Consider the following 13085-nt stretch of genomic DNA (forward strand, 5'->3'; position numbering starts at 1 on the left):
GGGGGGGGGAAGGGGGGTTTGGTGGGCTCTCCCGGGGCGGATTCGTCTTGCGTCAACCCGTTCGTCGTATAGTCGCCGGGAACGCGAAACGCGATCGATATGCGAAAACCGCGAATCCCGATGGTTCGCTCGTTTGTGCAAAGTGACGCATTTAGTTATTATTGTTAGATTAAATTACATGCACAATATCGTGTGCTAAGCAAGGATTAAGAGAGATATATCTTACATATTTCCTAATCTTCCGCATTATCTTCTGCAGAACTAAAGTAATTCTCATCATGATAAGATTTAACGGCAAAGAAATATGCAAATTTACATTGCGTAATTACAAAATTGTTTAGCATTTTTCAAGCCTGAACCTCGTGTACATATTCGAATCGAAATTCACACGGGGGGGGGGGAGAAGGGAAAGAGAAAAGATTGTTAATATATGTAACGCGCTGTCGATCAAGCTGATTCATCGCGTTCATTCGTTTAGAAAAGAAGAACGAGTTTCTTCTTCGTTCAACACAATGCGAATAACGTATTTTCTGCAAACGCGCTTTTGTATGATATATATATATACATATCTGCGATATCAGAACACATCTGTAAATCCCCGCGATTCGTGTGCGCCTCGCAAGCACAATCTCTCACTCCCGATCGATTATACGCGGAAAATTGTGCAGAATCCGAAGGCCTCGACAGAAGAGGAATCCATAATTCTATTGGTGCGCCTGCAAGCGAGTGATCCTTTGTCACAGGTCCTAGGACGGTGGAAAGAGGGTTGTACGGAAGCAGTCGGAAAGAGGGAGCAACAGAGAGAGCGAGAGAGAGAGAGAGAGAGAGAAAACGCACGTTTTACCGTGACCACGCAGCTCGTATTAACCCCCTTCTATTCTAGCAGCCCACCCCTTCCTTCTCTCCTTTCGCTCGCCCTTCTCTTTCCGATCTCAATTAGTCATTACGTCTCACGGCATAGCGATGCCCTTCTCGAAACTCCCTCTATAACGTCCGCGCCTGGTTTCCGCATTAATTGCGTCTCGACGACGCTCGCACTCCCGCCCCCTCTCCCCCACCCCTCCCCCCTCTTCCCGTCCCCGCACCTCATCCTTTATACAGGGTGTTTTCAAAAGGATTAGTGTCGACGCCACGAGCCGCATAATTCGACCAAAACCCCTTCGCCACCCTCGGAGAAATCAGATCGTCGGCTAATCCGCTCTTAACTCAGCGCGCGCTCACCAAATCGGAAGCACTTTCTGAGAATTGTCGGAGCGATATTTTCCGATAATATAGCTGCCTTATGTATTAACGACGACCCGTCACCCGGTTTGACCCTCGCCGAGGACGACCCGAGTGCGACACAAAATTACGACTGGGAGTTGCGTCAAACACTGCGGCAGTTCCGCTTTCGCTTTTTTTTTCTTTGTTTTTTCAAACAACCTTCTCGAAAAGGAAAAAAAAAATTCGAGTGCCCGCATCGTAAAAGTCGTGATCTACCCAACCCGTTTCACGTTTCACCTTAACTGTTTCCGGCGAAATCGAACCTCTCGAGGATCGCTAATCCGTTACGCTGTCTCGAACGCAGCGGCGGCGGCGGCGGCGCCCTTCGGTTCTCCAAAACTTCCGTCCGGGACTCTTACGGAAGAAACACCCCGTAGATCGCGCACGTGCACGTGCGCCTATAACTGCGTTGCACGCGGCGGATTTCGCAGCGCAAGTCGCACGAACGGGTTTCTAGGGGTTGCACTTGGTCGACCCTTTCGCGCTCCTTCCCTTCCTCCCCCGCCCCCGCCCTTCCACCTCCCCCCCTTCGCGCCCCCTTTCTCTCTCCTCGTCCGATCTGTCGCCACTGCTGCAGCGGAGTATAACCCACCCATCTACGAAACCGGGGAGGCAGTCGCTAATTACGCAACGCGTTCGTGCGTACTCTTCGGGGGTGGCGACGTGGCACTGCGATGGATCCGGATTTCTCTCCTACGCTCCCTCCCTCCCTCCCTCTTTACCCTTTCCCTCCCCGTCCCGCACCGCGTGATCTCGCACGGGCTCTCCTGAACCCGTGCCCTTACTCTCCCTACGTTGCACCCCCGTTAAGCTGCGTCCCCAACGAGCGAGCGCGCGTGCGAGAGGCTCATAATTTGAAAATTAACTGTGACGACATTTAAATAAGTATCTACTACTTTTTTTTTCTATTCCAATATTTATTTTCTATTCTAATTCTATAAGAATGAAAAGTTTATTGAATTATTGAATTATACAAATGAAGGATATGAATGAGATATAAATACGAAGGATGTAAATATTATTGTTATAATAACACAATTTTTATCCAAAATTTTAAAATAGTAAAAATTAGCATTTGTTGAATATTCGAAAATATTTAGCTCTGATGATCTCCATGATTTCTCGTTATCGCCGTATCGAAGTTTCAGCACCTCTGAACCGTGCACCTGTGCGACTGTGATAATCTCTCAACAGTTAGTGCGAACGGAGCTTTATCTTGTCTGTCCTCACACGCCTTCGCTATCGCCCATAATATCAGGCAAATGCGGCGCTTCACCTGCTGCGAGCTTGCCAGGACAAAGCTCCCAGCAGTTCCTGCCGGTGTGTGACATCTCGCCCCGTCGGTCGAGCAGCCAACTTAATTTGCAGGATCAATGTCGGGAACGTTGCGTGGATAATCCCCTCCCCCCCCTCCCCTCCCTCCTCCGCGCGTCTGAATTACACGCTCCGCCTGTATGCGAAAGACGTTACACCGTCGAGCCAGGAGTGTTATTAATTAGCTGTATCCTAATTGCCGTCTAAGCGAAATCATCAAATTTTTATTGCTCGTCGTGTAGGGTCGTGATGATTATTCCGAGTCATTAAACGCGTCCCGAATTGACGCGATAAAATCCTGGATTTTGTAACGAAATCAATTATCACGCGAATTTATTCGAATGTTGGACGTACGTGGAATCTCGTAGCTAATTATTAAGCACCTTAATTTTTTCTCTGCAATTTATAGACAATAGAACTTTTTATATACGTGTCAAATATTCATTAAATGGGATATTCAGGTTTTGTATCTCTGGTGCGAGCAATCCTTTTTGGATTTCAATCTAGAATGAAATCTAAAAGCGATCATTAACGCGAAGACAACGAATTTTCATGGACGAGCACGAACGGAGATCCGCACGACGATGAGCAGGGGTGAAGAGGGGCCGGGGTGGGGGGGAGGGGGAGAACGTGCGAGGAAGAGAAGGGCGGACAATATCGGGCGGGCTATACTTAAATTACCTAGGAAGCATTCATACGTGGGATAAGCATTGTCATCCCAAGGGATTGTCTCGCAGACACCTCACGGGCATGCTTTATACTGCGGGGGGAGGGAGGGGGCCGCAGCGAGTAGAAGAAGCCCGAGAGGAGTCGGGGGGGGAAGGCACAAGGGTGGGAGAGGGCGAGAGAAACCTTTATTAGGTAGATAAGCGAGATGCGAGTGCGTTATATAGATGCCCATCCTCGTTTTACTCACTTCAATGCCTAATGGAATTGAGTTCTTGCAAGGGAAAGAGCCTCCCCTCTCTCCTCTTTGCCGCCACCTCCTCCACCTCCTCTTCGACTGGGCAGGGAAAGAAGGGAACGGAGGGATGTGGGAGGCGGGGGAGGGGGTGGACGACGGCGAGGACATGAGATAATTGGTATTTTGTCTCGCCGAATCCTTTGTACTTCGAGTTTTAATTGACTTCGAGATTTTTCAATACCAATTTGCACCCGACTGCATGCGGGCAAGAATGTGTGTACACCCGAATATATTTGTGTATATATAATATATATATACATATATATATTATATACATACACACAAACATATATATATACGTTTATGTGTATCTGTATGCGCGCACGAGGTATTCGCGGAGAGGCCGACGGAATGGCGACCACGTCGCCGGATTTTTTCCGCGACGGAAGAGACGTGCTCCTCGTTTTTCCTTCCGCCACCTTTTGTCGACGCCGCGACGAGGGTGGGTTTTGTTTTTCGGGGTGGCGCACCCCGGGCGAGATAATAAATTATTAGCTGACGTGCTTGCTTTCCTGGATTTTTGTTTTTCCTTTTTTTTTTTATCCAATCGTGCCGAGATCGATGACGAAGTGACGGATGTTTTCGGGAAATATTTCGCGACAGTGAACTTTGTAAAGGCGGATCCGCGCCACTTCGAAAAATAATTTTGCGTTATAATTTCGGTGCTTTCTATTTAAATTGGAATTCATTATTCTCTTAATTCAACTCTATCGCTAAGATGGACTTACGTGCACTCGATTGGATTATTTAAATTAAATAATGAGGAATATGTAATTAACTCGATTTATTGGCACAAGATTAGGTATTCATATCTCGTGATAAGTGATAAGTGATAGAATTAGGATCACATCTTTCTACAAACTAGATCATTAAATTATGTTTTTCTCCCTATTTATTATTTTATTTCTGTGTATGCTTAATATTTGCTCAAATTTACTTCTACGGTAATATACTTGATAATGCAGGTCTTATGCAACATCTGGTAATAAAATTTTAAGTGAGATCACTAATAAAAATTTACTGAGACATACTGTCAATAATCGAAGGGGAGAAAAGAAAATTTGATCGCGGCGACGGAAAGACGTCGAAAAGCAATCGTAATACGAGAGTACACAAAACAACTAATACCGCCGAGAAAGAGAAGCGAACTATTACGTCTATTCGTTTGCATCGCTGAATGTCCTCCGGGAAAGGCGAGAGAGGATGGGTCAGGACGGCGCGGCGGAGGGACGAATCGAGATTGGGAAAAGAGAGCGGGCGCTCTCGCCTTTCGCCGCTTTTCATTCTAATCCAAGTGCCCTGTCGTCGAGAGGATTTTTTGCATTGTACCCGCAGATTTCCCATAGGAGGGTAACCGTCAGATTTCGCCTGGCATTGTTTCACGGAAGCTGTCGCTCTCCTCCTCTCCTCCACTTTGCTTCTCTGTCTCTCTCTCTTTCTGCATATACGTATGCGCGCGCGTGTGCACGTAAAACTAAATAGGGTCGAAATTCACTCTGAAGTAGAGTCCCGATTGATTATTCGTCGACGATGAAAAGACGGCGTAAAGGGGATTGCACGATAAGAAAACAACGCCGAACTTTCACTCGATCATTTTACGTTCGGCGGTGTATGAGACAACACATATCACTTTAACATATTGCTTCAGGAATTTATTTTTATCTGTATACCATCAGAGAGGTTTAAAATTAACATGGTTAACGATCTAAGCGTTAGAAAGTATAGCAGATTAAAGAAACTTGCTGTGCTATGCACATTAAATCACACTATAGGAATTTTTATTTATCCTTTTCCTAAAATAAGAAACAATTACAATAATTGAAATGTTAAACATTTTAAAATAATTCAGACTACGCAGAATATGTTACATTTTATACGCACCAATTACACAGTTATTTCGTTGTGAAAAATTTTGAATTAATTTCAACCAAAGCTTAATAAAGGAAATATTTTTAAGTAAAGTCCATCCAATCAACGCCGTTGTTTAAAGGGACATGCATTTGTAAACTGCGTTTCATTTGTACTTCCACGCACATTACAAAGCGCGCGGCTCACGGATACACTTAAAGAACGGCACTGATTGGATGGACTTTACTTACGAATAGCTCCTTCATTATATTTCGGATAAAAAAATTATTCAGGACTTTTCGATTTGTTTTTCATAAGATATAACTATATAATTATAATAATAAAAAATAAGGATGCATCATCCGTTCCTGCAAAGTAAATTGTAATTGTATGAAAATATTAATATTTATATTTTAATAATATTTATACTTTAGATAAATTTTATATATACATATAATAGATTATATAATTAACATTATATTTTTATTTAACAACAACTTTCATTTACTTATTGTTAAAATTTAAATTATTTTAAAGCACGACAAAAATCTAAATTTTTATGTATAAATACTTTAAGTATTTAAGATGATTTATACGAAGTTTCATTACAATCCAGATATTAGTTGTTTTGTAAACAAGAAAATAAATAAATTTTATTCATTTATTTTTTGTGATGTGGCACACGTATAATAAAGCGGCGCGATTAAAATAGATGCTCTCTAAAAGTGAATCAGTGGAATCATCACTGCAGATTGTCAGTGATGTCAGTGAGGTGTAATGTATATCATTTTCCAGTGACATACTTAGGACTGTGATAAACAGTGACTATTCAATGTCGCTTCAGTAATAATATACTAATTTAAACAGTGAATTTCAGTGTCAAACAATCAATGCCACTGGAAAATAATATAATACATTGACAATTAGTGATGATTTCACTGATTCATTTTTAGAGAGTGGTTACAAGACTAATCAAAGTTTTATATTACTGACGAGGAGGTAACCACTTTTGAATTCCAGTGTACCTGTAAAAATTCCGTTGAATTCCATGAAGTCCGATGAAGTCCGCTGAAGTTCGCTGAAATCCGGTAAAGTACTTGAAGTCAGAAGTCTAGGATCTATTTTCTGAATGGTTACCCCCTCGATCACTTAACGATATCCAACATTGAAATAATTTCTGATCCGGATTCTAAATCACTACTTTTTTACATTATTTTTAAATGCGATTTAGAATAATTTTGTTACTTTCTCATTATTTTAGAATATGTGTAACATATTTTAATGGGCTCGAATTATAAAACATAGTACATACATTTTTATCATATTTAGAAATTTATTTATATATTTTTTTTAACGTACACTATATTAATTGTATTGTATTCCTCTTCTTTCATTTCATCTTCTTTAGAGTTAGGATAGAAGCATCGACATATTAATAACAAGAAATATCACATTATTTCTTGCTGTTAATATTGCGTAATTCACTTTAGCGAAACGTAAAGTAATTTCCAACTACTTGAAACTTGTACATCAGCGGTGAACTTTCACTTCGGGAGGTCATTCGCAACTGCTCGAAAAAATTTTCCAAGATCTAGCAGGTAATAAAATCCATCCTTGAGAGTTTTATCCCCACTTCTTCCTCCGTCTATGCCTATGTATACATATAATACACAATGTATATAATACACAAAAGAAAGAAAGAAATCTTATACCAAAGTTACATTCCAAAACGTTGCTTTCGAGGAAAATTTTACTAAAACACTACGTTTACAATACGTATACTATAGCTTTTTAATAAAATTTTTCTCGAAAGTAACACTTTGGAATGTAGTCTGAAAATATTTAATAAAATCATGTAAAAAAATTTTCTAAAAATTATCAAATGTTCCAAATACTTTTGAACAAAATTCTAGCTAAAATTAAAGAAAAATTTTTAATGCAACTTTGAAATAAATTATATGCAACCAATGTTATTATGCAAACTATATTATTATTATATATTGAAAATTATAAACTATTATATTATAATGAAAATTAATAGTAGACGACCACAAGACTATATTATTTACTACAATTGGAGTCGCGAAATCTATAGCATAGTATAGGAAAACTCATTTCAATATCACTATAGTAATATTACTGCAGTCAGTGAGCTACATACTCACAATCAGTATTGTCTTCTACTATCACCCTGATTTTTTTTATTCACGAGACACATAAGAATTTACATGACTGTACAATATATATGCCATACTTATTGCTAATCGATTATATATTAACAAAACTGATTGAAGAAATAATATTAAAATTACGAAATTTATAATGACAATATGTAAAAAAATGTGTTTAAAAAAAGTTCTTGTAAATTAACACTTTTATTAATTGTGTAAATATATCTTTATGTTAAACAAAAAATTACAACGGCAATAACATATTTTATAAATTTTATGTAGTTGTATACATTTTTATTAAAATGTACGTAATTTGTTTGCATAATTTATTTGCGATAAATTTAAACTTCAAAGCTGTTGCTTAGATGATTAAATAGTGTCATTATGCATGTTAAATAGTGTTAATGAAAATTGAAATCTTATTGCATAAATACTGCTATAAACTTAATTTAAATTATAAATTTATTTTTACAAGTTGTTTAATTACTATAAAGAAGAATAATCTTATTTGTAAGTTATAATTTTACTATTACAAAGGTATATAAATATACATCTTTAATAGTGAGTTCCAAAATTATCCAGCAAGCACAAATCATAACTGCAATATTGCAGCAATATTGTGACATTGCTGCAATATAGCTGAAATGTAATATTGCTGTAACATTGCAGTTTTAATCTGTGTTTACTGGGTACTCACTATAATTGTGGTAGTTACATTACAGTTACGTAATTCACATGTAATTTTTTAGTGTCTGTGAGAATGATGGTTCTAATAAGATTGTATTTCACTGTTAGTTAAAATCGAAAAAACTTGCTGTGAGATTACACAAAACATACTATTGCATACTATCCCCAGGGACGAAAACCTTTACCCTGTTCTCTTTTTTTTTTTAATCGCAATTATTGCGCCACGTAGCCCCGCGGTTGCGACGGTACGCGAACGAAGCCAGTCAATAACGACCGGTCTATGCGCTATTTGTACTTCGTCGTATCGAGGTAATCGATAATAATAATTGCAGTCCGTGCGGTATATCGCGTCGAAGTGGCCCGCTCCGCGGGTTGCAAAGTAGGGTGACAGGGTGCGACGAAGTGGGACGAAGTGCAACGGAGTTACACGAGAACGGGAACTCGACGACCAATGGTGCACGAGGGGCCGGTCGATGGGTGGTCGACGGATCAGCCGGTCGAACTTCAAACACGACCGGCGAAGCTACGCCCATAAACGTGGGTCGCGCGTGGGGCTCGCAACGGACATGACGAAGAGGGAAGAGATTCCCGAGAAAGACAGTCTGGCTTGTGAGCCTGGCCTGCCTGGCGGGACAATGATCAGCTGTCAGGCACGCAGCTTACAGTGTTATTCAGCGTCTGCTACTAAGTCAGCCGAACTCACCATGAGCACGAATGTTGAAGCACAGATAGAAGGAAGACGTGCAGCGTTTGGCCACCGGACAGTGGTAAAAATAGTAATCTCTTAAAAAAATCTATTATCGTTTATTAGTTTCTAATTTTGAGTGAAAAAAAAATATTGTTTATTACGATAGTAATAAAAATTAAAATAAAAAAAAATCAACGCATCTCACAATCAGTAACATTGGGAAATTCAAGTAGAAAAAGAAGAAGTATTCGTAAAGTATCCAAGAAGAATCAAACCAAAGATTATTGTGACCGTGTGCGATATATATTGAACAAATAAAAAAATAAATGAAGAAACTGAAAAGATAATTTACCTGTGACTAATTTTTTTGTAACAAAAAACAAATAAAACACATATAAATAATTCAGAGAATTTAAACTTAGCAAGCAAAGACAAAGTTTAAAAAATGACTGATTAATTTTAAGAAAATCTCCTGATTGAAAGACGCAGTACTGTCTCGCGCGTGAAGATATATTTTTCGTAAGTTATAAAATAAGGCTAGCCAAATAGTGAGAGAACGTGAATTGAAAGAAGTGTAAAGTGATTTGGACAAAAACTAGACTAGTTTGTGGCTTGAAATATCCACCAATGAATTGTGAATCTTGCGATATAAATCGATATCGTGATATCGGTCTGTGATCGATTGCACTGTTCCGTAAGTGTGTTTGTAAACAGTTACTTCAACGAATCGTCTAACAGTTATTCATAAAGGCTGAGCGAAGATGACAAAGTTTATTTTAAATCACGAACAAATACCATGCAGTCCATACTCGGCCTTCAGTTCAAACTCGGACGCAGGACGCGACGTACTCTCGTCATCTTACAATTCGATGTATCCGTTTTTCAATACCGTGTCATCTGATTTAAAAGATGATACGAATTTTATCGGACAGCCACCCAAGGAAAAGGAACACGTTAAGAGGCCTATGAACGCGTTTTTTTTGTGGGCCCAACAGAAACGGAGAGAGATTTCCCAGGAGAATCCAAAGATGCATAATTCGCAGATCTCGAAGATTCTCAGCGAGAAGTGGAAGAAACTCACCGACGAAGACAAGGTCCCCTACATCAATCGGGCGAAATGCCTTCGCGTTCAGCACCAGAAGGACCATCCGGATTATAAGTTTCTACCAAGAAAGAAACCAAGAAGGAAAATTCTAGCGAACCAGTTTGAAAACATGAACATACCTTCGGGGACTAGTTTTCCGCAACCAGTTCCATATGTTCCGATGTTCGATCCTACGGCCGTGTCTCATAGGCCTATGCTGCCCTACGGCTCGTACCATCCATATCACGGGTCCGACCACAGTAAGGTGAGGAATCCAAATACATCGTCTATGTCGGCGGTTTCGGCTGACGGCAACGAGAACGCGTCCTTGAACGTCAATCGCTTACATCATCTCTACCCGATGTCACCGACGGTTGGTAATCCAACGGCATGGATGAACCCGTTCCTCCCGACCGGCCATGCTGCATTGGGAGCCAACAGTCTTCGTTCTGAAATGATGTACCCCTTCACGTCTGGATCTATAAGCAACAATGACAGATTTGACGCCAATACTTATGATACCAATGTATCACAATCTACTTCGTTACCAATGTACTTCCCTGATTGTGGGACACCGTCCATGGCTGGAACAACACCCACGTTGGAATGTCTACCTCAACATAGGCTCAGACATGATTTGGTAAGAAATTAATAAACAATGATGCTTTTATAAATAATGTTTTACGAATATTTACGATTTCTCGATTAATCTGAGGTTCTCAAAAACATTGCGAAATAATCTTTTAGCTCAGGAAAGATTTGATTCATTTTTAATCATTATTTTATAGATTTTTGTTTGCCAAAGTAGGACATAGTTTATTTATCAAATTGCTCGATTGGTTTGTTTTTTTATAGAATAATATTTTTTAATTTAAAATTTTACATATGCCAAAAAAAGAATATTAATTCGAGATTTTCAGATTCCGTTAAATAAATAAAAGAAACAAATTTTAAAAAATAAATCTCCAAACAGAATCTACAATGTAGTTTATTATCTTCGAGTCAATTTGTCACAAAAAAAAATAAATTAGGTTTCTAACTGATTCATTCTTACTCGAGAGTTTTTAGGGTAGTTATCGGCAAGGCCGTCACGTCACGTTAACGAGGCGGATAATCGAATTAGCATATTAATGCGACAGAACAATGGAATCGTTTAGGCCCGGATTCGTTTTGTCTTATCCAATGGGTTTTGTTGTAGAAAACGGATCCTGATGAAAACAATGAAAACATACAGCTCAACTCCCCGCAATGTTTCGCATTGTTACCAGATAATGTTTTCTAATTGCGGATGCACACTTTTAATCTAATCTTCAGCGACGATGCTTTTGGCCAAATATGACAAATGTACTCAAAAGAACTTAATATCGATAAAAATAATAATATTGTACAGTATAATTATAATATATGTTTAATTTTATAAATTACATTACGCGTTAATTGAAAAATCTGACTGGCAATTCGAGAAATATTATTTAGATCCTATTTGCTTCTTTACAGAACTTAACAAATAAATTTTAGCTACTTTAATTCTTTCTTTTTTTATATTAGTTCAATGTTTTCCACTTAGTTGTTAAATAATTTTTCCCTATTACATTTATAAAACATTAAACATGTGTTACTTAATTAATTTACGTACAACTCAGTAATTTATACAATTTATAATAAATTAAAGTATGAAATTCTAAATAGTTAATTTTAATTTCAGGCGGCGTTTTAACAATGAAGAATGAAGAAATACAAGATACAATACGGATTATCACGTACACCTGCAAAAAGCAATATATTTGATAATGATGTTATTTTTATGGATTACATTATGTGAAGATATAACATTGTAACAAACAGGAAGAAAATGCGAGCATTCTGGTAAAACAAAAATAGCACAACCCGCAAGTTTTATTAGAATTGAAGAGAAGGGAGGGGAATAAAAGACGAAGAAAGGAGTTTTTGGAGAACGCGCTATCAGCACTATTGCGTCATTCTCATTGCGTAATTTTCTATTTACTTTACGTCTAAACGACAAAGATAAAATGACACAATAGCACTGGTAGCGCGCTTCCCGAACACAGCTTTAGAAAGGATTATGCAACATGCAATGTTTCGCTGAAATTAATTAAACGATTTTAATTTTGATTTAATTTTTTGTAGTTTTATAAAATGTGACACATGCTAATAAATAGACAGTAAGTTAAACCGACAATGGAAAAGTTCAGTTATTATTTTAGGATTTTCTCAATAATTAATGAGAAGTTAATAAATAAAGATCTGCAATAGACAACGCAGCAAGAAAGTACTCCTTTCAACAGCTCTCCGCGCGCATATTAATCCATGACTATGTCTATGTAATAATTGATGCGTAATGCTGTGCTGTTTCATCCTGTACTTACGCGGCTGATTCGTGCAAATATTCACAAATATTTATTAATTAATTTCTTAATAACTATTGTGATCCAAATGATAAAAAACTTTCTGTTTAATTTTCCGTTCAATCATTTCACGAGAAATGACATGATTATTATTATGAGATAGCATAAGTATATACCTAATCAAACAATAATATAAAATAATTGTTTTATAAATATCAATTTGTTTAATTTATCGAAACTTATTTAGTTTTTTTTTTTAATTTTTATTATTTCATCTAATTTTAATTTCAATTTTACATCTAAATCTTATTTGCATGAAATTATTTTGATTTGAAACATTGAACGTATCGCCTCTTAATTATTATATGGCGTGAACGTTTGTACTAAATAATATTACTCTCCGTTCTCTATTTATTAAAATGTGATGAATCAACATAGAAATAATAATAAATGTATATATTATTTATATACATGAGAAATATAAATATAATTTATCATGTATATAATGATATATATACATATGATATATATACATGTATATATAAATATCTAATTTATGTACGTACATATACGTGTTTATATATATTATACATATATATAATATATACACACATGTGTATATGTTATACATATATACATATATATACACAATATAAATATTAAATTTAATGTAATATAAATATATTTGTATATATATTTG

The 13085-nt window shown here is 37.5% G+C and overlaps 1 protein-coding gene across 2 annotated transcripts; it reads left to right on the plus strand.

Annotated features, from left to right (window-relative positions):
• Positions 1–8789: 8789 nt before the first annotated feature.
• Positions 8790–12504, plus strand: LOC105458697 (protein SOX-15-like). Of its 2 annotated transcripts, XM_011704192.1 has the most exons (3): positions 8790–10659; positions 11218–11363; positions 11725–12504. In XM_011704192.1, the coding sequence occupies exons 1-2, from the start codon at positions 9697–9699 to the stop codon at positions 11299–11301; spliced, it is 1047 nt and encodes a 348-aa protein (XP_011702494.1). In that variant the 5' UTR covers positions 8790–9696; the 3' UTR covers positions 11302–11363; positions 11725–12504. The 2 variants fall into 2 exon arrangements, with proteins under 2 accessions (XP_011702494.1, XP_011702495.1); XM_011704193.1 differs by lacking the exon at positions 11218–11363 and having other exon boundaries at positions 8792–10659.
• The last annotated feature ends 581 nt before the right edge of the window (positions 12505–13085 follow it).

The sequence above is a fragment of the Wasmannia auropunctata genome, unplaced genomic scaffold (genome assembly GCF_000956235.1).
Source record: "Wasmannia auropunctata unplaced genomic scaffold, wasmannia.A_1.0 LD334385.1, whole genome shotgun sequence".
Lineage (NCBI taxonomy): Eukaryota > Metazoa > Arthropoda > Insecta > Hymenoptera > Formicidae > Wasmannia > Wasmannia auropunctata.

Bases quoted from the DNA above. Each gene is read 5' to 3' on its own strand.
- LOC105458697 (XM_011704192.1), top strand. From the start codon at position 9,697: ATGACAAAGTTTATTTTAAATCACGAACAAATACCATGCAGTCCATAC. The intron at 10,660-11,217 runs GTAAGAAATTAA...GTTTTGTTGTAG, and splicing joins ATAGGCTCAGACATGATTTG to AAAACGGATCCTGATGAAAA.